The following is a 26,464-nucleotide window of genomic DNA, read 5'->3' as shown; positions in this document are numbered from 1 at the left end:
ATACATAAGTCAAAAAAAAAAAAAAAAAAAAAAAAAAGAAACCAAAATTCTCACTCCACCCAACCTCACATTTTAGATTTTTAACAAGAGCAAAGATACTACTATAGGATTAATATTCCAAATCTAAAATGTCCCCAAATCCAGAGTTATTGGAGTCATATATGGGAACCCTCACACCTGACATCATTTGAGTCATAAAACAGGTACACCCAAAATAGTACACAAAAACTGTATTCAGGCTATGTGGGCAAGATGTATATAGGCATGAATATGTATAAGTATGTAGAGATAGAGATATATATGTTCTATATATGTTTGTATATGTCTGTTACATATGTTTATAATATATATTAATGTTTATATATAAATGTTATATAATACACATCCATATACATTATATTGGGTTATTATATATTCCAATGTTATATATTTATCATCTATTATATATTACCTATTGTATATTATATATAGAAATTAGAAAGATATATAATATCCATAAAATGTGTATAATATATTATATTGCAATATATACTATATAACATAACATATACTATACTATACTATAGTATGTATAAAATATTATATATATATATATATATATATATATATATATATATTCTAAAAAAGAAAATCTAAAATGCTTCTACTCCCAGCATCTTAGCTACAAGGTGCTCAGATTATAAGTATCATGATTAAAATATCTTCGTGCTTCTGACCATCTTTTCTTTCTTCACTCTGCTCCATAGCCAAATGATAAAAAATATTTTAAAACCTCAGACTCTATACTACAATGGCTTGCTTGCCCAGGGGTGAGGATAGCCCCCTTGTGAGGTGACTCCAGTGGTTAGTAATGGTAAACCCGGAGCCCAGCAGCCCCTCCCTAACTTCCAGCCACCACCCCGTGAACCCTCCAGACTCACAGTGCCAGCCCTCCCCACACCCCAGAGCCTGCCTGCTCTAGAATTCCACACCCTCGGCTCTTGTTCTCCTTCTATCCCTGGGATGCCTCCTACTCCAAAATGAGAAACTCCCATGCCCCCGAGTGTGTCCTACAGAAGCAAGGGCAACAGGTTATAGATCCTGCAGCACCGTTCCAGCCAATTGTCTCAATTGGAAAACATATATGGCAAGAAGCATGGGAATTAGTACAAACACACAGCAATGCTTTAGGAGTGGGCTGCCTTGCACGGATGTCTTAGTCCCTCCAACGGAAGACTCTGGCCTCCTGGCTTCCTAACATGGCCGCAGATGGCTCCCGTGACCTGCTGGTTAAGGGAGTTGCAGTGTCTCCCACCTGACTAACGGACCACGTGAGGCTGTCGCAGACATCAGAGACACCGAAGCAGAAGCACTCGGAGCAGCCCTCGGGGTTTCGTTCCTTCAAGTTATAGAAGCCTGGCTTGCAGCGATCACAGTTCTTACCCTCAACATTTTTCTGTTAAAAAAAAAAAAAAAAATTAGCTGGTGAGGCTGGTGTATCCAGCAGACAGAAAGAAATGACATGCATGTAGTCTTGGTAAAGGAGAGTCCACAAAAGCAGGTAATAAATATTCAGTGAAATAAATATTCAAAGACCGTGGGGAACCTCAGGCCGTGAGTATTTATGAGTAGAGAGCCTGTGACAACTTGCCTGATTCTGTCACCGAGAACAAGTCTAAGACGTTAGAGCTTGGTCAATACGTTGAAATAAACTTGTTTTGTTTACTGTGCAGCCCAGGCTAACTGGCTTATCTCCACTTCTCAAACCCCTCCAGGAGACCCACTCAGCACTAGCAATATAGGCATGCACCACAGGCCTTGCTTATGCTAACATTTTCCTATTTAAAGAGGGCTATATCACTATTTGTTTTACTTATAAATGCTCAAGCTTATTCTGGGTCACATGTCACCCAGGCAGAAGGCTCTGCTTTTATGGGAATGAAGCAGAAGGTACAAACAGGAAATCCCAAGAATTCCGGGGAAATGGTTATTAATATCATATGGCCAAATAAGACCCTTCTCGGGCACTGCGTGTGTGCATTCCTGTGATTATACAATTCTCTTTCAAGAGAAATGCAAGATAACAGATCTGCATTTCATTAGAGTTCTGGGAAACTCAGTATGTACCTGGTTCTCCTCCAAACCCGGAGCTGGAAGGCAATGCCAAGAAAATGGCACGCAGTATTGGGTTTCATCTACGAAGCCACAGAAACACCTCGGGAATCCATGGTCATTAGCCAGATGTGCCCCACAAGAGTAAGCAGGTGTCCATCTCAATCCAAGGGCACAGAAAAGGGCCATCTCGCTTCGACATGCTGTTTCTAACTATCCTTCTGGCTCCTCACAGTACTTGACCATCTGTGCCAAGGGAGCAGAGAACCCCAGAAGAGACTCAAAGCTTCCTTAATTGCCACACTTACCTTACAAACACATGGCTCTGTGCATGGGTCCTCATTCAGGCTGCCGACAGTGCTGCAGTCACAGGGGATGCAATTCGGGAAACCCCGGTAGCCAAACTGACAGCGGTCACATTTATCTCCCGCGTACCCTTTCCTACATGGACACTGCCCTGGCCACTTTCCTGGGGGAGAAACATCAGTAGTGATTAACTTGTGAAGGTCTAGGGTTTAAAGCAGGGGGCCTGCAAACTTTCTGTCGAGGGCCAACAGGATGACCACTGCAACCTCTTTGAGCAGGATTTCAGGTAAAGCTAAGCAGACAGTCGCTCTTAACTGCTCTCACACAGCCATGGTCTATACATAGGCAAATGTGCACAGTTTAAACACAACAGTGTGCCTGTTTGGCCCATGGGCCACAGTCTGCTGTAGCACTGATATGAAGGAGAGACAATGAGATTAAAGCCCGCAGGCAGCGCCACCCCATGATACCGCAACCCCACTCCTGATCCCAGAGTAAAATACAATATACACTCACAAAATTAGATGTATATGAATGCTCATAGCAGTGTTATTCATAACAGCTGGAAGGCTTACCCACTAAATGTGTGTGGGTGAGCACACCACAGCTGCAGTCAATGTTTTAGATTCCCTTGGTGAAGAGAAATACCTGGTTTTATATATCCACCCGGCAACTGATACACACTTGGATATGTAAGATGTGATCTAGCTAAACAAATATTCCAGAGCTATAGGACTAACTGGGATACCCACACAGCAACATGACCCTCCTAGAGCCAGAGTAAGAGAATGAAGGGATGTGCAGAAGCCCCACACACTACAGGGCTCACTGTATGTAGAAGATAATAAATAGACTCGACACAGGATCAAATCCTCACATTTCTACATCCTGGTAATAACTCTACCCAGCCCAAACAGTACACCCTGGATCAACTGCACACACAGCAGACCAAGTCCTTACCATTGGCTAAATCAGCATGGCGGTCATCCTTGATACAGACAGAACTCAGAGACCCCACAGGGTCACAGTCACAGGGACGGCAAGGGTGGTCATCATAAGGAGATACCTGCAAGACAGAAGTTGTCCTGGATGACCTCACCAGAAATAACAGCATCGTTTGAAATAATAACCACAGTGTCAACCACGAGGTACCAGTGTCCTGCTCAGGGTGAGACTATCACAGTGACTCTGTGTAATGAGATGTAGTCATCAGGAAGATAAAATGGCCCCAGGCAAGAAGCTCTAAACATCTTTTTGATGGTGACAGCAACATGTCACCCTTTTTTTTTTCACTGTTCCCCTTCTCCCCGTCACCTATTCCTGTTATCACTGAACATGGCCAGTGAGCAAACTCTAAGGGCTCATCAAGTCAATTGGGGGCTGAATGACTGCATCCAGTGGCTAAGGTATGGCCCCTTTAATTATTAGCTGAATCTTCACGTTCACTGTTAGAATTATCTGCAATTACATACCTCACAGGACCCCAATTCAAATTGAATAACAATAGCCGCATATTCCCACTTTAAGCAAGAAAAGCAAGCCTCTGACTGAGATAAAAGTCTGAAGAACACTAGACCCATGGTGTATAAAGAAAGGAGGCTATCCTTCAGAACAGAGGCTGAGAGTTAATGAGGCATGTTTTCCACCTAGAAGGCAGAGGAGCTCGGCAGTGGCAAGAAGCAGACACTTACCTTGTGAGGTCTGTAATACTGGTCGATACAGGTTTCACAGTTGATCCCTGTGGTATTCTGCGAGCAGTTGATACAAACCCCTCCTCCCATGTACTGCCCGGCAGTGTTAAGGCTTCTCCTCTCCTTTGCAACATTGTTGTCATAGTAACAGTCTTTGGCTTTGTTGTGACAGTTGCATTCTAGGAAATATTTTAATATCTCAATTAATGCATGTGCCCTGTCCCAATTAAAGAAAACTCTTATTTCATGAAGTGTCTGTGTTTTAAAATTCTAACATAAATAATTCTGTGAGATATAGGGAAGAGCTAGAGAGATGGCTCCGTGGTTAAGATGGCTGTTCTTCCATAGGTCCAGGGTTCTGTTTCCAGCACCCATATAATGGCTCACAACCATCCTTAACACGGGTCCCAGGGGATCTGATGCCCTCTTCCGGCCTCTATAGATACCAGGCATAGGCTACATGCAAGTAAAACACCCATACACATGAAATAAATAAATACTTTCTAAAAAGATATAGATAATAGTCTAGAGGAGGAAATGGGGATTGCCATCAAAATAATTAAAGGTACTGGGTGGGTGTGGCAGTGTACACATGCTATTTCAGAGTTTATAGGCTGAAGCATGACAGAGAGTCTGACCCTCACTTACACCACCATATAAGGAGACCCTGTGTCCCCCTCAAAAAATGATACGGGAGGCTTGGAGTGTGGATCAGGAGTTAAGTGCTTGTTGAATAAATGTGAGACCCAGGTCTAAAATTAAAAGCAATTTCAGGGGCTGGAGAGATGGCTCAGAAGGTAAAAGCACTGGCTACTCTTCTAGAGGACCTGGGTTCAATTTCCAGCAATCACATGGAGGCTCACAACCATTTGTTACTCCAGTTCTGGGGAATCTGATCTTTCCTGGGTACTAGGTATGCAAGTAACGTACAGACATATAAGCAGGCAAAACATGCAGAGACACGTGGAAAAGCTAAATTAAAAAAAAAATGGTTCTTAAAAAGCAATTCTGCGGAATGGTATACATTATTATGCTATTTCTCACATAGGAAATATTAAAAATACATTCAATTTTATTTGAATAGTATATTCAAATAAAAATCTATTTTAATTTTATGTGAAATATTTATTTCAAATAATACATTTCAAATATATATCAATTTCATTTTACTAATATGTTCAAATAAACATATAAAATTATTTGAATAATATATTCTATATTAACATATAACAAACTCTCAGAAAAAAAATGTGGGAAGGAGAGAGACTAAGTGAAAAAATTTTAATTTAAACATATTTTTATTAAAGTGTGTGTGAGTGTGTGTGTGTGTGTGTGTGTGTGTGTGTGTGTGTGTTTGTGGGTTGGTATATGCAGGCCATAGCTGCATGTGGACATCCAAGGACAACTTATGGGAGCTGAGTCTTCCCCTCCCACCATGCGGGTCCCAGAGGGCAAACTCAGGTCATAGGGTTTGGTGGGAAGTGCCTTTCCCTGCTGAGACACATTCACCGGCCAAGATAGCTAGAGATGAACTTCAGTGGTAGAACATTTCTCAGCATGGTAGACTCCTATAGGTTCAATACCCGGTACCATAATCGAATACCATAATTCGTTCATCTCAACTTCAGATTTCTAGCTAAGAAAGAAACGCACGGGCTAAGAAACTTAGGTAAAATAGTGAATCTACAACGACCCCTCAGCCCTTAAATGTCGCAGAGGCTTACTTGGCTTCGGGTAGTAGTTGAAATGCTGAAAAGGTAAGTATGTCATGTTCATAACAATCAAGACGCCATGAGTTTAACCACCGTACAAAGCTGGAGCCTTCGATCTCTACGTTGTAAGTGTACTCACCTACACACTCATTACCGGAGGAGATGGTTCCGGGCCTCCAGGGCTGCTGATGGTAGCCGGGACAGCACCTGTCGCAGCTCTCACCACACGTGTTGTGTTCACACTGACACTTGAGTTGCTGGGCAAAAACGAGGACATGGAACAAAAGCTCAAAACTATACCTGTGTCTTATTCTTAATTTTATTTAAGAAAAAAAAAAAAGCAACCACTTGAAATCAGTACGTGGTAGCTCTTTATGGTGAGGGATCTGGGACTCTCTCATGTCATCGTGATATCAAGTTATTGGCGTGGCACCTCTGGAGGAGATGCACGCAGAGCCCGATGACAAGCAAATGTGTGTTAACTAACAAGAGTGTTCTTTAAAAAGATGCGTTGACTTTAGGGGTTGGGAGTCATCAATACTTTAATTATGAAAAGATTTTAGTGTAGTTTGGATGATGACTCTCTGATGTTTATCAATATGGTTTTCAGCATCAAAAAAAACAAAAACAAACAAACAAACAAACAAACAAAAACCAGAAAAGCAGGCAGACAAGAACGACTCAGTCATCTCCCTGGCCATCAAACCTGACAACCTGAGTCCCACCCCAGAGAGTCACAGGATAGAATAAGAAAGTCACATGATAGGATAAGAAAGTTGGGGTTCATGAGTTTCTCTCTGATCTCAACATGTGCACTGTGCACTCTACATATACAGCCCCAACTAAATAAATAAATGTTAAAAATAATTTTAATATAGAATGTGGGCTGAGGGTGTGTGTCTCACTGGTGGAGTGCTTGCCTAGTATGCACAGGACCCCGAGTTAAGTCTAAAGGGGTGTGAAGATTAAACAACTAGGATTAACAATAAGTAAAATAAATAAAAGAGAATATTGCTACTTAATGGGGCACAGCACTCCAAAGACTGGAAGTAAATAACTTTTTTATCTAACTCTTTTCAAATTATTTACTTAGTATTACACCCAAACAAGTCTATTTGTTTTCTTTATCTAGTACCCACAATACTGGAAAGAAGAGAATCATAAACATAGTACACATAACTTATATCAGCACACGCCCAACTCTCTTATAAGAATACGGAAGATCGTGGAGTTGTCAATTTCCTGTCATAGATATCTTACTATAAATAACACAGTAAGGGCTTATTAGAAATTAGCCCTCCAACCAAAGCAAATGGATGACATTGCTAAAACCAAACCAGTTAAGTCGATGAAATTTTTAAAAATTGATGTGATGCCTCTTACTGTCTGTCTTCAGTAAAGACAGGAAAATGTGCCAGCTAAACCTTCTGTATGGAGGCTCTGGTAAGTATAAAACACTAGAACGAACCTTTGCTTCTTCGTCCCATGGGCAGCTGCTAGCATGGCCGTAGCAAATGCACATGCCTCCAACGGAAATGTCTTTTATCGAATAGTAATACTGAGGAAAGAAGAGTGTAACAAGCAGAAGTTAAAAACACCTTCATTTTGGCGCAAAGTAAGCAGTGGCGCCCCACAGATATCTCACCTGGGCTCGTGAGCGACTGTTGGTACTCTAAACTTAAGCACACATTTAAATTTTTATTTCACACGCAGCAAAGTCCCTTGGTGCTTAGTTCAAAGCAATAATGCTCTATGATTAGCTCACCAAGAGGACCCAAGGGTCTAAAAGAATTCTTCAACGTGGTTTTATTGTAAGCTAAACATCCCTCTTCATTATTGAACCTGCTCCACTTTGAGGGAGTTAACCTTTAAGGCTAGAGGGTTCGGGACAGGGCTAGGGCTAGGGCTAGGGCTAGGGCTAGGGCTAGGGCTAGGGTTAAGGTAAGGTGCACAGGATTTATTCAGGAGGAAACATCATCATCTAGATGTGGATTCTTGGGTGTACACATGGCCAAGTGCACATGCCAGGCCCATGAGTAGAAGAAAGTCATTTTTTTCTTAAATCACTTTGCACCACAGCTTCATGCTCTCCATGTTAATAGGTTTTTCTTTTTGATTTTCTTTTTATTGCTTATTGCCGTTATGTAGAAATGTGCCTACTTTGATTGACTGATTTGGCCTTATTTCATTGCTTACCTTAGTTATTGTTTCTAGTGGTTATTGTTGTTGTTGTTTTTTTAATTTTTATTTTTAAGGTTATTTGTGCCCATGTCTGTGCCAGCTACAAATGATGGAGAGTCACTCCTACAAACACATGCTGCATGTCTTTGATTTCTTCTTACATCTTTGCATAACACCTTTACTAATAAACAATATTGGCAAGTGGACTTAATGCAGAGGGTACCATTGAGACCGTCATTGGATGACTCAATATTGTTTAAATATCTTCCAAATTTCTTCCTGTATTGATCTAAAGAATGGAATATTTTTTTAAGTTTATTTTTAAAGATTTATTTATTTATTTTATGTATGTGAGTACACTATAGCTATAGAGATGGTTGTAAGCCTTCATGTGGTTGTTGGGAATTGAGATTTTAGGACCTATGTTCGCTCTGGCCAGCCCTGCTTGTTCCAGGCAACTCTGCTTGTTCAGTCCCTGCTCACTCTGGCCCAAAGATTTATTTATTATTATACATAAGTACACTGTAGCTGTCTTCAGATGCACCAGAAGAGGGCGTCAGATCTCAGTACGGGTGGCTGTGAGCCACCATGTGGTTGCTGGGATTTGAACTCGGGACCTCTGGAAGAACAGTTCAGTGCTCTTAACCTGCTGAGCCATTGCGCCAGCCCAAGAATGGAATCTTAGTGAAAATCTTAGCAAGTGTTTTTATCTTTGGGTAGAAATTAACTGATTCTAATATTTTTAAAGAAACTATAAAGGGTTCTAGAGATGTGTTTGAGAGTTCTTCCTTTTCTTCCAGTGGACCAGACTGGGGTCCCAGTGCCCATGCTGGGCAACTCATAATTCCCTGCAACCCCAGCTCCAGGGGACATCACGCCCTCAGCTGGCCTCTGGGTGCATAGATACATGTAGAATAAGTTTACATAGAAACACAAAAGTACACAAAAATAAAGTTTTAAAATGCAATGGCAGTAATCTACAATAGCCAATCTGGACCAACATAGTACCTGACCATGATATTTAGCATAAAGCTGCAGACATCAAATACTTGTTATTGTCTAAAGTTAGACCAGTGAATCAGTGGGATGGGGCTAGATCAAGGTACCAACAGGGCAGTTCCTCCAGAAACAGACTCAGGAGAATAAAGTCCAGCAGTGCCCGACAACAGCATGAGAACATAAAGACACATCGTGGAAGCAGGTCAATCATTTCTGACACTCGGCTCTACAGCATCACACGTGAATATAAAGGAGACCCGCATACCAAACACAAAGGTTGATGTGGGAAGAATGACCAGTGCAGAACCTAGGACCACAAAGCTGCTAGAAGAGAAGTTAAAATAACATCTTTGGAGACCTGGCAAAAGCAAGTCATTTTTGAGAGGCCACAGAGAGTGTCCATAATACAGGAATACAAACGACAAAAGAAGGTAAGATGGATTGCACCCCAAAATGGAAACTCTGTTCATCAGAACAGAGTTCTTCATGGCTTCAACGTGAACATAAAACCTCACTGAGGGGATTTCTCTAACCTGATCTGAACACAAAATACACAAAAATGGACCCAAAAAATGGACCAAAAAACAAAAACAAAAAAAAAACCAAAAACCAAAAATCAAAAAACAAAAACAAAAACAAAACCCTGTTGTGAGTTCTGACAGGCTCAACCTGGATCGTCAGAGACATACAAATGAACACCACCAAGGTGACCCAGGATGAGCCAGGGTAAGCCATGGCATGGTGCCCCAGCAGCCCACAGTACCTGACTGACACCACCAGATGGTTGTAAGTATGTGTGATAGGCTCAGGGATACCACGTTGTGGATCTGGCTAAAATACGGCATCTGCTTTGAAAAAGTTTAGCAGAGTTACACATCCAGCTACCTTGTAACTCGCTCTGAAGTGATGGGAGTGGCATACAATGTTTGTCCTCGCATACATTTTACACTCAACTGGACATTTAACATGTAAACACTTTCTTACGTATTTCTCAAATTTTATCATTAAAAAAACAAAACAAAACAAAAATTAAAATGCCTGAGCTACTGAAGTTCAAATGTGGAGCCAGGCTAGGATAGTTAGGACAAAGGCCACTACATTCTCCAGGTGACTACACTATGGAGACAACTAGGAGGGAGCCAGGAGGCCTGAGGAGTGTGTGCTGGGGCCATCACCTCCAAGCTAGCTTTATAACAAATGACAGGAGATAATCATCAGTAAAATATGGACAGCTGGGAAGGCAAGAAGCCAACCAAAGGAAATGAAGAAAAGGATGTGCCCTGAAACCAAGGTTGTCACAGTGGCCAAGGACCCCACCCATACTCACCCGTCTTGTGACAATAGGGTCAAGGTCTCTGAGGTCCCGATGGCTAAGGGTCATGAGGTCTGCGTTGAGTGTTCTGATGCGCTGCAGCTGAAGGCGAATGTATCGTGCTGAGGTGAATTCCAGCAACTTGGGTGAGGGGTCGTCAGCACTGGGTCTGCCATTGATGAGTGACGTGTGAATCTGGACACGGGCAAACATACATGTCGATTGTATGCACACGTTAACATGTACACAAGTACAATAAAGCCCTGAGACAGAATCATTACAAAAGATAAACCTAAAAACAAACAAACAGAAACCTCATCTAACACATGCTAGGTACTCATAAACAGTAGCCCTAGCTTTGCCTTGGTTTGGGGGTTACCCACTCTACTACATCAGAGATTTCTGGAACTCTCCCAGTAGCACGATTCTCCTCGTGTTGTAGGGGTCTATTATGCTATAGCTTCTCAGAAACAAATACCCAATGCCATGGACAGGCTAGGGAGGGAAAGGAAAATACACCCCAAACTTAAGGATGCCTGCTGTCTTAGTTAATCTCTGTAACTGAAGATCTTGCTGCCCAGCTCCCACCATGGAGAGCACCTGAGAGTTTTCCCAGGGGTCACCCATCAAGCAAGGGGCTGGATGAATGCACTGTTTCTGTTTCCTCAGAGATTACTGAGGTATATACATTGAACACCTAGTTCCTGGGCAGCTCCACCCTCCACATCTCTGAATGGAAGGGAGAAGGGGGAGTGTGTCGCTCCTTTCAGAAGCACCTTTGCCCTGTGATCTTCATCTATCCCTGTTTGAGTAAAGACAAAGCTATGCATCCCTCCAACTCACGAGCCTCCTGCCTCAGCCTCTGGAGTGCTAGAATTACACTTAATGTGCCACCATGCCTGACTTCTCTCCAATATGAATGTTCAACATAGGTTCACATGAGAGATATCATGGCGACATTTGAGGTGGGGGAGGGGGGGCTCAGATGACAGAAAGCCATTTCTGCGATGCGGACCGTACCTCTCCATGTTCAAGTGGCACCAGCTTTGAATAATACGAGGTGCAGATGACTTCGTTGTCTGCTCTGTAAGTGGGAGGTCCCCGCCGTGGAGTTATTTTGTAGCGGGTCAAACACTCTGTATCGCTGACGGCATAGTACTGCCAGGGTTTGAACTTGACGCCATCCACGGAGCGCTCCAAAATCCAGTTTCCGGGCCGAGGGGCATTGGCAGCTTTAATGATGACGTATGCAACTTGAAAGACCTGAAACCGAGGAGGTCTCAATCCAGAATTAATAAGTCAAACCCCAAATGATAGATGCTGCAAGAACTCGCTTGTACATAAAAGAGCCCGATTCATAGACATGGAGTGTAGAATTCCGGTTCCCAGGGGCTGGAGGGAGGATGCGGGATGAACTTTGGGTACAAAATTTCAGATTCACAGGCTGGACAAGGTGCTGGTCCAATGTATAACAGTGTTTCCATGGTAACAGTTCAGTACCCTGAATTTACTAAACAGAAACCTGTGCTCTGACCACACACACAAAGACAGTAAACTCTGGACTTACAGATACACAGTGGTTGCATCTCGGTATGCATGTACAATAAATCCCATGCTCTACACATTAAATACATACAATTTTAAAACAGAGTCAGAAGCAAGTAACTCGAAGCCCAGAGTGACGACTGCCTGGGCCTTTCTATGCTTTTGAGTACAACTGTTCACACCTGACAACCAGGGACCTATGCTCCCAGTAGTACTGTTTTCAAAATAAACCACCACGACAAAGCACATACTTAACTCTTCTTCTCTCTGACACTGTTAGCATTGCTGTGGGATGGCTCTGCTGTTTCCAGTGTCTTCCCCTGTTTGGAGCTGACTAATGCAGTGTTCCTTTGCCCTAATGGGGATGTTAAATATTTTTCACACAGTGAATCTGAGATAACATTGAGGAGAACTCCTCATAGCTTACTAGAATGACGAAAATCCAAAACAGACAATACTAAAGGCTGGCAAAGGTACAGAGCAGCAAAAACACGTGAAAAGCCAGTACCACAGTTTCACACAAAATTGGAAATGCTCTTTGTATGAACCAATAACCGCACTGTTTAGATATTAGCGACTAGATGGAAATCTGCACAGAGATGATTGCACCAGCTTTGTTTATAACCATCCTAACTTGGAAGCAATAAAAAGTGCTTCCATAAGTGAAATGACGCACAAACATGCCAGTCAATGGTAAGACAAGAAAAGTATTATACAGCTGCAAAAAAAAAAAAAAAAAAAAAAAACCAGGAAGGGGACTTGCATGCACACCTGCTAACTGAAAGAGGGCACTCTGACGAGGCAGCATGCTACGGGTTCTCACTCAATGGCTTTCTGGAAAAGGTAAAGCTAAAAACGTATTTAAAAAAAAAAAACAAAACAACCAGAGACTGTAAGGGACTTGGGGGAGGGGTAAGCATAAGAGAGCATGGAAGATGAAATGACCTTATACTGGCCATAATTGTGGACATAAGTCATTATTCGGTGATCAAAATATGCAGAACACGCACAACTTAGAAGAGAAAACTATAGGCTTGGTTAATAAAACACAAGTGGATGAACAGAGGATTGTACAAATGCCCCACACTGACTCAAGATGTTGACAAGAGGAAGAGCTCAGTTTGATAGAATGAAGAACATGAACTCTCCACTCACATCACTGTGAGCCTTAAACTTCACAAGTTATTAATTAAACAACAATGATGTCATCTGGGGAAGATAAGACAGGAGGATGGAGGATGAAGTATGAAGGAAAGAGTTAAACGAAGCTCAGGTTTAAACAGGACTTTTGACCTCCAGCCCCAGTCCAGCACTGAGGAATCATCATCTCTCCCACAGCCAGGCACCCAGAACATTTCCAGACACATTCCGAAAATGCCTGTTTTCCTGGTGATTCAAAATCTGCCACGAATTCTGTGCTAGAGTTAATGAGAAGATGCTAGATAGCACTATTACATGATTCTCTAACATCACTTCTAGAGAACCAAATCTTTGTGTGTCTGTGTGTGCGCACACACATGTATCCATATGTGTGCATGAATGTGTGTACTCGCGTTTGTGCACGTGTGTGCCTGTATATGTGCATGCATGTGTCCATGTTTGTTCACATGCATGTATGCATGCATGTATGTGTGTGTGCACATGAGTTTGTGCATGTGAGTATGTGTGTGTGCACATGAGTGTGTGTACTTATGCACTCATGTTTGTGCACATGTGTGCATGTATATGTGCATGCATGTGTCCATGTTTGTGCACATGCATGTATGCATGTGTGTATGTGTGTATGCACATGAGTGTGTGCACTTGTGCACTCAGGTTTGTGCACGTGTATGCGTGTATATGTGCATGCATGTGTGTGTAGGTGTGTGCACACATGAGTGTGTGCGCTCATGTTTGTGCATGTGTGTGTGTGTGTGTGTGTGTGTGTGTATACCTGTGGGAGCCAGAACTTGTTTCCATCAGGCACTTTGTCACAGCAACATTGAAAAGTAACTGGTGAAACATCTGTAGATCTGGATCTTGTTTGGGGCTTTAGAGCAGTGTTCTCAGGATATCAGGGACTACTGCATATATAATACATACATGTAAATGTGTACATAAAAACCTTTGTGTCTTTGCAGCTATCCAAGCATATGTTTGTGTATGCCTGCGTACACACAGGACATACAGTTACCATCTCTGAAGTTCCTGGTTTCTGTTTGTTTTAGCTTTTCCTACTTACCACTCACTAACTTCAAGACGCAAGAGCTCATCACATAACCACTGTGTACCTAACTGTTTTTAAGGCATCTGGGGAATGACAGCACTGTCTCCTTATTACCAACAACTGTTCACCCACACACAGTGTTCCCTGGCAGAGGTTAGCCTGTGGATGCCACGGATACCTGACACTGGCTCTCTGTGTTCCTGTGGTGTGTCCCGCTCTAAGGTAAGGGAGTTACAGCCTCTCAAGCATCTCAGAAGCAAGATGGGTTGATACACACGTGCACACACACACACACACACACATACACACACATACACACACACACATACACACACATACACGCACACACACATACACACACATACACACACACATACACGCACACACATACATGCACACACACACACACACACACACAGAAAGGGTTTGCAACCCTGCTTGGGGAAATCTCACAAGCACCAGGTTCTACCCCAGTCTTTCCCATTCTTCCCACCAGCTAGCAGCATTTATAACAATCCCAAATTCTCGTGCCTTACTAAGTAAGACCTTGGCCAGCGTTTATTTATACAGACAGCTGAGCTGTGTGTGGGATTCAAGGCCAAAGGTAAGGGCGACTGAGGAGGGAAAGACTAGGCCTGCAGGGAGGCCCTGCTCATCTACAGAGGGATAAGGACCCTTCTCCTGGGAAGCTGGCCGATGTCCTCACAATCTCCCAATCGTCCTCAAGGTCCCCAAACCAGAGACCAGGAAGCAAACTGAAAAATAGGAATGCGGGCTGCAATTCTGATAAAAAGGAAAAGGACGCTACGTAGATGCTAAACACAACTTTCTTTTATTGGCCATTGTTGTCTCCATAGTTCTCACGCTCTCCAGAATGGGAGCCAGAAAAGAAACAAAAACTGGACCCCACTTTAAGTCAGATAAGGAGGAAAGGGATGCTGCAAAGAGTCTAAGTATAAACTTTCTCCTCTGAAGCCAGCTGGAGCTGACCTGCACAGTCCCCAGATTTCCTGTGTTAAAGTCCCCACCCCTCACCCCTTACTCCTGGATTCGAGTGTGTTTGGAGATAAGGCCTTTGAACTAAGAGGTGACCGACTCAATGTGACCCCATGTCCTGTGAGAAGGACTGAGAGTCTCGGGAGTTAGTTCCATAAGATGCTTGCCGGGCAAGCACAAGGGTCTGAGTTCAATCTCCAGAACTTAGATTAACAGCAGGTCACGAGATGGGAGGCATGAACTGCAATCACAGCCTCACGCCGGGGAGGTCGATGGAGAGACAGGCAGATCTCTAGGCTCCAAGGCAGCTGGCTAGCATCTTAGTCAGTTTACTGAATTCCAGACTGGTGAGGTGGGCTAAGACAACTGGCCAGTCGGCAGGGTGTGCGTGGCCTTGGAAGCATGAGGAACTGAGTCTGATTCTTAGGTCTCACATTTTAAAAGCCAGTTACCAAGGCATGTCCTTGTCATTTGGAGAGGTTGAAGCTGTGTGAAAACCTGTGGCTTGCTGACCAGCCAACACAGCCTAGTCTATGAGCCCAGGAAAATGAAAGATCTCATCTGAAAAGAAAAACTAAGGTGATGGCTCCTGAGGGAATGACAGACACCTAAGGTCACCCTTTGGTCTTCTCAGTGTGCATGTACTCACGTGCACAAAACAAACTGAAACCCTCATAGATGACTGAGCTGGATAAATAGCAAGTAAGGTTCTGACCTCCACATTCACATGCATGTACCTGTACATCCATCATGTGTATACATGACAAATGAAGAACTTAGGACAGACACACCCAGGGGAAGACCATATGAAGACAGGCACCTGCAAGCCAAAGACACATCAACCAACACCTCAGAACAGCAAGGAATCCATCCCTCTCCGTTAAGTTGTCCAGTCTGTGGTATCTGTCCTGGCAGCCCCGGCTGACTGACAAAGCCCTCCCTCACCAATTCTAGTTGATGAGCAGGTCTTACATTGAAGAAGCAGAGATTCTAATGACATATAAATTCTTAAGCCTTCGTCCAAACAAAATTCATGAGACTTCCGCTACCCTTTTTTTTTTTTTTTTTTTTTTTAAAGCGTGCTTGAGACTAAACTGTCTTCTCTCAGCACAAGCCTGGCTGCACACAAACTGTCGATGGAGGCATTTTCGTCAGACTCTGAGTCATCCCGGTCTTGCCAGAACAGCAGCTGATCCAGCCATTTTCAAGTCCACTTCACGACAGCTTTCCACTCGTTCATGACCGCCGGAATGCACATGAGCAACGTCACATAATATCGTAGGCACACATCAGATGCTGCCTTTCCACAGCCTTGGGGGGACAGGAGTTGTGCTGTGAGTCTCAATCTTAACTTAAACAGAGTCAACCTGTCTGGAACACGGACATCTGAGAGTATGGATAACCTTGTTTTCAAGGTCTGATGTGCATCCTAGCCGATGTTCTCTGAGCTCTCTCTCTCTCTCTCTCTCTCTCTCTCTCTCTCTCTCTCTCTCTCTCTCTCTCTCTCGGAATCCACAAGGGCAGATGATACGTGTAAGTCTCGGGGAATTCCCCATGGAAGGACCTAGCCACCCTTCTGTCAGTGACTGAACAGGGAACACTTTATTTATTTGATGATCCCTGAGGAAGGGACAAGTTGGTACATAGTAAGCTTCGTTGCTTCGGAAACTGTCAGATGATGACACTTACAAGCACCCTTTGGGGAGTCACATCTTACTCAAGAACAAAGAAGCAATTGGCTGAGAGAAGTCTCGTCCATCACTCAAGGTTCTGGCAAAGCAGTAAGCAGCCACAAGCCAGGACGTGGCGAGGTCCTGGGGAGGCATGCCTGCAATGCTGCTTCTAGAGAAATCCCCCAGGAGTAACTACTGCAAGGGTGGTTGGCTGTGTGTCCCCCTGAAGTCCAGCTTACGCAGTTAAGGACCAAAAAAGAGATATCTGCAGAAACGAGTTAAGAAGTTCGGATTTGCTTTTCTTTCACTTCAGCACTGATATCAACACGTGAGATGAGCAAGCCAAAGTCCAATGGCTTCTCCCCACTCTTTTTTTTTTTTTTTCTGTCTGCCTTTCCAGAGGGAAGGGGGCTGGTTGCCTGTGGTGACAAACTCAGACCACACAGGTTTCTGACCCCTAATACTCTAAAGAACATATCAGAGTATCAGGGAGCCATACATTTTGGATCCATGCTGAGATATATAAATGCCCAAGACTGTAGCCAGTAAGAGGGCACAGAGACAGTAAAGAGGGCTCAACGGAGAGTAAAGATTCAGCTTCAATCAGTAATCTGAAGGCGGGGAAGGAATTTTAAAGATGTCTGTCATGTCTATTGGAGGAAGACCTGCTTTCTGTCAGCTGGAAAGGCTGTTTCAAAGAACCCAGCAGGAAGCTGCCCCATCCTCCCAGAGTCATTCTCCAACCTCCAACCGGAGGGTGACTAACAGAGTTTGTTATTTCAAAACAAAAATGTTGAACCACTTTCTCTAACAAGATAAAACCGGAAAGTAAGGTGACCTCCATTTCTAGTCTATGTGTTCTGGAACCTTCTTGCCACCAAATGGTCTATTGGGGCACTTTCCCTTCTCCTCTCTTTGAAGGCTCCGGAAGAGAGCCGAGGGACCCTCGGGGTGAGCTGAACTTGGTTCTGGCATGCAGTGACAGGCCAGTCCAGACCCGTTGGTACAGAAGTACCAGTCCTACCCCTAGCCACATCTGCCCAGTTCCACTTGTACAAGTCTTCACCTTCGAGAGTATGCTAGGCTTTTCCTTGACCATGAAGCTCCCATTTTTGTTCTTGTCAGAAGAGGCAATAGATATCGTCTGCTTCAATGTTTCGGAGTGGGGGGAGGCAAAATTAGAGCCTGTGGCTCAGCTGGATGCTTTCCAGGAAGTGTCATTCCCTCCTACCTCACAGTTGAGGGGACACGGGTGCCACTACAGCTCTGACCTGTGATTGGGGGGCTGAATGATCTGAGAGAGCCTGTACCTTTCAATACAGGCACTTGGGGAGCTCGAGAGCAGCGGAGTACTCTCTTCCCTAGAGCACAGATAGGTAAGAGGGAAAGCTAGGCAGTGAGAGGCCCTACAAGGATGCATGAAACTGAGAAGAGGGGACACCGACAACTTCACAATGAAAGGCTTAGGGCCTCACTCCTCCACACCTCTCTCCCAACACATCACCATGAAAACAGCGAAAGCCAATGGACCCCCGTTAAACCTCCCAAGCCCAGCCCAGCGGGGGCACCGTCTACAGGAGCTGGGAAAATCCCTACTGAACAACTCCACAAGCACTGCCCTGGGAGTTACACATTTACCACTCCTAAGAAGGGGGACGCGATGTTTTCTTTCCTTTGGTCACTGACTGAATCATTAACAGGTTTGCACTGGAGTGGTCAGAGAGCTCCTTGATGTGCAAGTGAGATCTCCCTCTGGACGTGAATTCTTCACCTGAATCCTGCGTGAAGCTTCTCCTTTTGTTCTTGAGACAGCTTACTTCACAGAGCATCTCAACATGGCCAGACACTGATGGGATAAATCAGTACATTTAAAGCTCATCAAAAATAGCATATACATATGATGAGCGCTCAAGATGTATGAAATATTTTTGGTTATTTAAAAAAGAATGGTAGAAATATAAATCTGTGAGCTACTGTGAACAATAATATAGTGTTCCTTTAAAGAAAAAAAAACAATCCCATGACAGAATTACCATATGGTCCAACAATTCCAATATGTTTCATGCCTGGGAGAGAATGGATGCATTCAAAAAGTTATTTATTCACCAATGTTTATAGCAACATTATTCAGAATAGCCAAAAGTTGGAAACAACCCAGATGTCCATCCATGGATGGCTGATCAGACAAAATTTTGGAAATATCTACAACTGGAAGTTATCTGGTCTTCAAAAGGAATAAATTTTGATACCATCTGTAACATAGGCAATCCTGGGGGTCTTTACATTAAGGGAAATACACCAGACTCAGGATTATAAAAATAGCATTGTCCTCTTTATAAGATGCCCAGAGTCATCAGATTCATAGAAAGAACTGTCACCAGTGTTGGAGAGATGGTTAGGTCGTGCTCTTGTGGAGGACATGAACAGTATTCCCAGGATTCATGGCATATGGCTGGCAATCACTGATAACTATAGGTCCAGGGAAATCCCCTGCTTCTGATCTCCATGGGCATCCAGACCAACAGGCATATACATGTCCACAGTACACAGATGTATGCATAAATCAAGATAAAATCGTTTTTGAAACAAAAAAGAAAGAGTGGCTGTCATCGTGTCCAAGACTGGCAGAGAGAAGTAGTTAGTGTTTGTTAAGACAAGAAGATAAAGAGGATCTGGGGTTAGGGTGGGGGATAGCTGCATGATGAACTCACACACTTTAAATGTTTAAAGTGGTAAACTTTATATTCTGTATATTTTACAAGAACAAACAAACTTAAAAAAAAAAATAAAGAAAATATGAAGAGACGAAACTGAGTATAAAGATGCAGCCTTCCATGGAAGATGGAGACCATGCATTGGACGGAGCGGGGGGCACAGTGTTTCCGGGGAGCAATGTTTCTGGGCGGGGCAGTCTAGAGAAGCCAACAAGCCATTGAGCTGGAAGTCAAGGGGACAGTGCAGAGGGTGTCTGAAATAGTTTCCTTCTTGCGACACTGTTGAATTAGGTTCTGACTAAGCTCTGACAATGAAGTCGCTTTAGCAAGAGCAAACTCAGCCCAGAGCTGCTAGGGCTTCCCAGAGTCCCACAGATGGTCTGCGCAAAGCCCCACGGGTCAGGAGAACACTTGCTCCCAGAGGTTGTATCCTGAACAACAGATAACCAGCATGGGACCCCAATGGAAGGAAAGCTAGAACTGAGTTGTGGCGACCCGGAAAGCCTGGGTCTCAGTGGAGCCCTACTTGATGGTGGATGGTCACTGACTCTGCTTCTATGTACTCCCCTCAGAGGAGGAACAAAGGTGTCTAGCTCTGACCTCACAGTAAGGAAGAGTGACGAAGACAGACAGTTCAATCTAAAGACAGGCAACTTTGTCTACCTCAACACTGTAGGGAAGTAACATAAGGACTATTGAAAATATACCAGGTCAGTCACATTGAAAAGAACAGTTATGAAAAGCCTAAATTTTACCCAAGCACTACGGTACTGAGGGCTCTGTGGAAATGCTTTATAGGTCTGTCCAATCTTTCTATAAATCTGAAACCTAAGAGTCTATTAATTAAAAAAATAAAACAAGAGAAACTATTATAAACATGCTCTGGTAATTATGAACCCTAAGAAGCTAAGGCCACCACGGTCGGTGGCTTAAGCTGGAAAGTGATCTCACGGCCTCCCCGGCGTTCCCAGGACATCTCGGTTTGTACAGCTGTGCCATCCAGCTAATCATTTGCAGTTCTAAAACTTGATCTCAGGGTTTCCCAGGCTTCATCTCCATCCTTTAGCAAGGCTGAAGAGCAGGCTACACTGAGGCACCGTTCGCTGAGTACAGTCAAGCACGGTGAGGATGTTTTCTGCGAAGTGAATCGTGCGGTTGATCTCTGTGAACACCAGAGTGGGTGAGCATACCCCTGCACTGTGATGCCTGCTACACGCTCAGCCCCAGGGTTCAGACAATTGCTCCAAGACTTCTCACCTGTCACGTCACGGCACAGAATGGTGCAGGGAACTGTGGCACGAGGCCTTGTATTCAACCCAGTGCGCCTAGATATACGTCCCATATAATGACATCAGATAAAGCCGAGTTATTGATTACTTAATTTCTCCAATATTCAAGAAGGAAAGAACAAGGGAGGAGGGAAGGAGCGAGGAAGAGGGAGAGGGAGCAAGGGCCTTTTAGTCATGATGCTAAGGAGATGTGAGAAACACTGTCAGCCATGTAAAATGAACAAAATTTTTTGAAAGAAAAAAAAAATCCCAACTAACGAAGATTGCATTTGAGGGCTGGAAGGTAGCTTAGTGGTGTAGCACACAAAAGTCCCTGAGCTCCAATCCTTGGTACTGAAGACTCTACGACAAGGGGGTAATCAACATCACAGCCACAAAAATATTCATCATGTATGACTTACAGTGATCCCAAACTGGAAACACACTAAATAATGCATTATGAACCTATATAGTCAAGTACTGTTCAGGCTTTAAACAGTGTTACAGGAATTTAGCTTATACTCATAAAGATAAAGCAATACTGGCAAATCCTGGCACAACCAACAAAGACTTTGTATATGAGAGGCAGTATTTAAGTTCTGAGCTGTAAGACACCCAGACCCCTAGAAGAAGAGGTACAATTCTGCATTCTCCGCTGTAGCCACCTTCTGAGCTAAGGTTTGCTCATTTGTCCTGCAGAGAAACATATTCCTGTCTTTGGTTAATCTCACTCCTCGAAAAAAAAAAAAAAAAAAGCAGAAAACATAAACCCAGAAAAAGACTTTTATAAGAAGGCCCACAGAACCTTTTCCACAGTGGACAGAAGCTGGAAACACCTCTGACCAGGAGAGAATAAACAAAGGTCAGTGAGCTCATAACAATGCGCAGAAGAAAGGAACAAACCAACACAGGATGCTCAGAGAAAGAAGCCAGATGCGGGCTGTGACCGCAATGCTTGGAAGGTATACATCATCATGTGACCTCATGGAAGGAAAAGAAAAAAGAAAAAAGAAAAAAGCAGAGAGGCTGGTGAAGGAAGAAAATGAGGCTAATAGGTAATAGCCTGGGAAAGGGCAGCAGTGCTCTGGGGTGACATGACGAGGATAGTCACTGTTGATAAGTGCATGGCTCCATCGTGCCTCTTTGTCTGTCAAAGACCATCCAACTACATACTCGGGGTCTCTGGGATTCACTGTTCGCAGCTGATAGCATGCCCTCCACATCTGAGCACAGCATTCTGCTGTTTAAGGACTCTGGTCACCATGCTGATGACAGGTGCGAACTGCTAGGGATCCCTGAGGTGCCACGGAGCTGAAGTGGCTCCTGCACACACCACTGAACATCATACAACAGCGTCTTGCTGTTCTCTGGTCAGGCTTTGGTGGCGGCATCTGAACATGTGCAGACATTTCCTTATCTCTAGCAATATGGTTTAGCAAATACACAGCATTCGCACCAGTGAGGTATTCCGTGGGAGCTAGTAACAATCTCAAGTCTACACAATGATGTCATTAATATATATGCGATACACCCTATAAGGGACTGGGGCTTGGGGTCAGTGGTATCCTGATACTTGGGAGATAGTTTGGTCGTGAAATCAATATCCCTTGGAGAACAGGGGTCGACTACATGGCTGCCTGGGCAGGAAAATAAGAGAAACCTGCTAGGATCGGATGTGCTATCTCCGCTCACACATGCTTCACTTACTCTACTGCAATCCTTTTCTGAGCTTCTGCCCTGTCCCCTACAAGGCCTTCCTCATTTCCTCCTTCCTTCCTTCCTTTCCTTCCTTCCTTCCTTCCCTCCTTCCTTCCTTCCTTCCTTCCTTCCTTCCTTCCTTCCTTCCTCATTTCCTCCTTCCTTCCTTCCTACAGTGAGTCCTTCTGTGAGAGCCCCGCAAGCCCCTTCCTACATGTTCTGTTTATATCTGCAGCACCACAGAGCAGAAACTAACTGCGACCTGCCTTCTACAACACCAGAGGACAAACCCCAAGAGGGACCAGCTCTCCTCCACACCGAAGGAGACATTGCTATATTGGTTAGTGTAGCTGAGAAACCTATCTGTTCTCTGCCGAGGGTTTTGTATGGATACAGTAACTGTCTTGTGTGTCACCAAATCCTGAGACTGTAGAACCTGCGGAACAGCAACTCTGTGACGTACTAAACGTGCACAGCAGGCACAAATATGAAGAGTGGCTCAGAAGGTAAGCTCTTGTTAATATTGCCAGGGATTAGGGAAAAGAACCCTTTGCCCGCCTCCTTTTTGTTTGTGGGTTGTGAGTGCGGGTGTTCATATTTTTGTGTATGTGTGGGTAAGTGCTCGCGTGTGTGCCTATGAATGCGAGGCCCAGGGTTGCTATCGTCCTCAATCACTGACTGCGAGCATGGTCTCTCAGTCAAACCCAGAGCCCACTGATGTACTTATTCCTGCTAAACAGCTTGCTCTGGGAATCACTTGCCTCTGTGTTCCCAGGTTGGAGTTGCAGGCAGGTTGCCACGCCTAACTGGGATTTATATGGGTTTGAGGGAAACTGCTGAGCCCTCTCTCCCAAATGTTTGTCTTATAATTTGTTTAACAGTCCTGTCACTACCATGCTCTTACTTCTACATCAGAGGGAAGCATCCCTGTGTAATGACCCACTGCAAGCACAAAGTTGACTAATCCTACATCCCCAGCATCAGGGAGGCAAAGACAGGCAGTTCTCTGTAAGTTCCAGGTCAGCCTGCTCTATACAGCATGATCCACCTCAACTCAGGGCTACAAGTGAGACCCCTGTACCAAAGGGGGTTAAGAGAGAAAACTGGAATGAATTCCAAACTGTAAAGCATGTCGCAAAAAATTTTGTCAGAAATTACGATCTTTGTTTATCCCTAGTATAACAGAAAAAATAAATAAGGATTTTTTTTTTCTCCCATGGGTAGAGTTCCATTTCTGTCCACAAATGCACAGGCAGCTTTATTTCAATGGCAAACAGTTGGGAATGGGAAAAGCATATTGCAAAAGAATCTTGCCAAACCATCCTCATTCGCTTCCCCAGAATCCCACTCAGGTCCCAGCCAGAAAAGCTGACGTTGAGGCAGACAAAATGCCCAAGGCTCTGCTGCTCGGAACCCAAAAGGGAGAACAGGAGTGTTTGCCAAACTCCCCCAAACACCAGGGTGATCGTCCCTTACGGGTACACCACAGCTACCGAGGCCGATTTCTTACACATCGTTGGGTAACTGGAAGAGTCGCCATGTGTGGGAAATAAAACGAGAGGGTAGACAGGGCTAACTGACATTGAGTTGGGTGGATATTGGAAGAGAATAGAGCAGAAGAAATATCCCCACGGGAGCAGCAGGAGCAGAGCCGACTACTTCTAAGCCGTCAAACAAATGTCAGACAAACGTGATATCTAAAACTGGACAGGTCAGTATGAATATGCACAGAGCATCACCCTGACCTCTCCCCGCCTGTGGTAACAGAGGCTTCTGTGACCCTGCATTTGAAGGATAAGCCCTCCACCTCCCTGCAGATATCTCTTTTTAATGCCCAAGCCAAGATCCATTTGCTATAAAGGCCCGGTTTAGAGGTAAGATCTACAAATCTTTCAGGGTGTCTGAAGAATGCCGTTTCTTTTCTTATGGACCTTCTCGGGGTGCTTAGTAAAGCGTGTGTGTGTGTGTGTGTGTGTGTGTGTGTGTGTATGTGTGCATGTGTATGGGGTGTGTGTGCATGTGTGTGGGGTGTGTGTGGGGGGGTGTGGGGTGTGTGTGGGATGTATGTGAGTGTGTATGGTATGTGTGAGTGTGTGGTGTGGTGCATGTGTGTGTATGTGTGTTGTGTTTTATGTGTATGTGTATGGTGTATGTATGTGTGGTATGTGTGAGTGTGTGTGGTGGTGTGTGGTGTGTGGTGTGTGTGTCTATGAGATGTGTATATGTGTGTATGTGTGTTGTGTTGTATGTGTATGTGTGTGGTGTATGTATGTGTGGTGTGTGTGTATGTGGTGTGTGTGTGTGTGTGTGTGTGTGTGATGTGGTGTATGTGTGTATGTGTGTTGTGTGGTATGTGTGTGTGTGGTGTGGTATATGTGTGGTGTTGGTGAGTGTATGTATGTATGTGTGTTGGTATGTATGCATGTATAGTGTCAGTGGTGTTGTGTTTGTGTAGTGTATGTGTATGTGTGTGTATGTATGTGAGTGTGTCTGTGGCATATGTATGTGTGTTTGTGGTGTGTGTGTGTGTGTGTGTGTGTGTGTGTACCAGCAGCAAAAACCACCTAATTTTTGTCAATTTATTTGAGATTTGAAGGAACAAAACACAATGGACATCCAAAACTAATGAGACTTTACAACTCCCCCCAAGCCAGCGACTCTAGTCTAAGGGCTTGTACACAACAAAGGTTCTCCTGTGATCCCGTTCCCACAACTAAGTGGCACTTCCTAATTAAACCTACACAAAAAGTAAGGCGCTCCTCTCTTGGTGCCACAGGGAACATTTCCTTTCTCTCAAAACAGATTTTATCTTTAAAAGGATTTTTTTTTTTTTTTTTGTATTCACAGATCCGACCCTCCTGGTAAAAATATTTGAGCAGGCTTTAAAAATTCTTTTGAAGGAAATACAAAAGCACCAATTCAATTTGTATTCTCCACACTATGAGGTAGAGAGCACACAAGTCTATCAGCCACTTCCAAAACCCAGGAGCGCTGATATCGCAGACCTGCAGGGACGGGGATCCCAGTGGGCTCATGGCCGGGCAGCAACAGAAGCAGAGAGGGGCCAGAATCTCAGCTCAGCTCGCCAAAGTCAGAAAAAAAAAGTAAGGACCCTTGAGAGCCACCCCATGTCATAGCTTGAAGGCCAGCAGCGCTTGGAGATCAGGTGAGGGAGACCAGCAGTGTAGAAGGAACTCCGATTTGGGAGATCAATTCTAGCTTCTCCATGTGGAGCTACTGACCCCGGGGACGAGCTAGTGGCCCAGCTGCTCCATCCTGACATCTTCCTTCATAAAAAGGAGAGCACATCTTCATTGCAGGACAGTCGGACATCGGACGACGGGACAGCACTGAGAAAGAAAACGCTCCGTGGCCTCCAGCTGACACCCATACATTTCTGTCCATTGGTCAATAAATAAATACTCCTTTCAAAGTGACCCTCAAAACTAAACAGGAACCTGGAATTTAAGCTTCAAGAGATGGTTTCTATTCCTTTCATTCTTTCTTTGTCAGGGAATGAGGTTGGTTGGTTTAACTGAGAGCTCCGGTTGTTATCCATAACAAAACAACCGAAACCACCTGCCTGGGAACTCTTATGCTTAGGAAGGGCGACTATAATGGAAGACCACAGGCAAAGCTTTTAAAAAGCTTTAATAGTGAGCTGCAGTTATATTGTTCAAGTCAAGAACAAATAAAACACCGTGATACAATTTTCTGCATCCCTGGAATCTCTGCTGGAGGAAGGTGGGGTCTGAGGGTGCAGTGCAATGACAGCATCCAGCCACCGGAGTTGCAGGAGTCCTGTCCTGGAGCCAACAGCACAAACTCCCACCCTCAGGCTCTAAGTTCAGTTTAGTCCTCTGTCACAGGCCGCAGTGACTGACCCCGACTCAGGGTCTGGAGTGTGATTATGAGAGTTCAGAGACACAACCCAGAGCAGAGGTGTGCACAGCACACACCTGAGGTAGAAAGTGCCAGAAGTGTGAACACTGTTGGGGGGGGGTTATTAAATGCATAGCATGAAAAGAAAAGAAAAGAAAAGAAAAGAAAAGAAAAGAAAAGAAAAGAAAAG

General features: G+C 44.1%; 1 protein-coding gene across 1 annotated transcript in view; it reads right to left on the bottom strand.

The window, feature by feature from the left end:
* Positions 1-26,464, bottom strand: part of Lama1 (laminin subunit alpha 1) — a 122,344-nt gene that overhangs the window by 75,001 nt on the left and 20,879 nt on the right. The window contains exons 4-11 of the mRNA XM_021217542.1: positions 11,313-11,555; positions 10,308-10,487; positions 7,269-7,358; positions 5,940-6,057; positions 4,089-4,267; positions 3,358-3,463; positions 2,400-2,560; positions 1,295-1,435 (exon numbers count right to left, since the gene is read on the bottom strand). Of these exons, the coding sequence (XP_021073201.1) occupies positions 1,295-1,435; positions 2,400-2,560; positions 3,358-3,463; positions 4,089-4,267; positions 5,940-6,057; positions 7,269-7,358; positions 10,308-10,487; positions 11,313-11,555 (1,218 nt within the window). The remainder of the gene's footprint in view (positions 1-1,294; positions 1,436-2,399; positions 2,561-3,357; positions 3,464-4,088; positions 4,268-5,939; positions 6,058-7,268; positions 7,359-10,307; positions 10,488-11,312; positions 11,556-26,464) is intronic.

The sequence above is a fragment of the Mus pahari genome, chromosome 18 (assembly GCF_900095145.1).
Source record: "Mus pahari chromosome 18, PAHARI_EIJ_v1.1, whole genome shotgun sequence".
Lineage (NCBI taxonomy): Eukaryota > Metazoa > Chordata > Mammalia > Rodentia > Muridae > Mus > Mus pahari.
The sequence above is the reverse complement of the archived record's forward strand: the minus strand, read 5'-3'. Positions and strand labels throughout refer to the sequence as shown.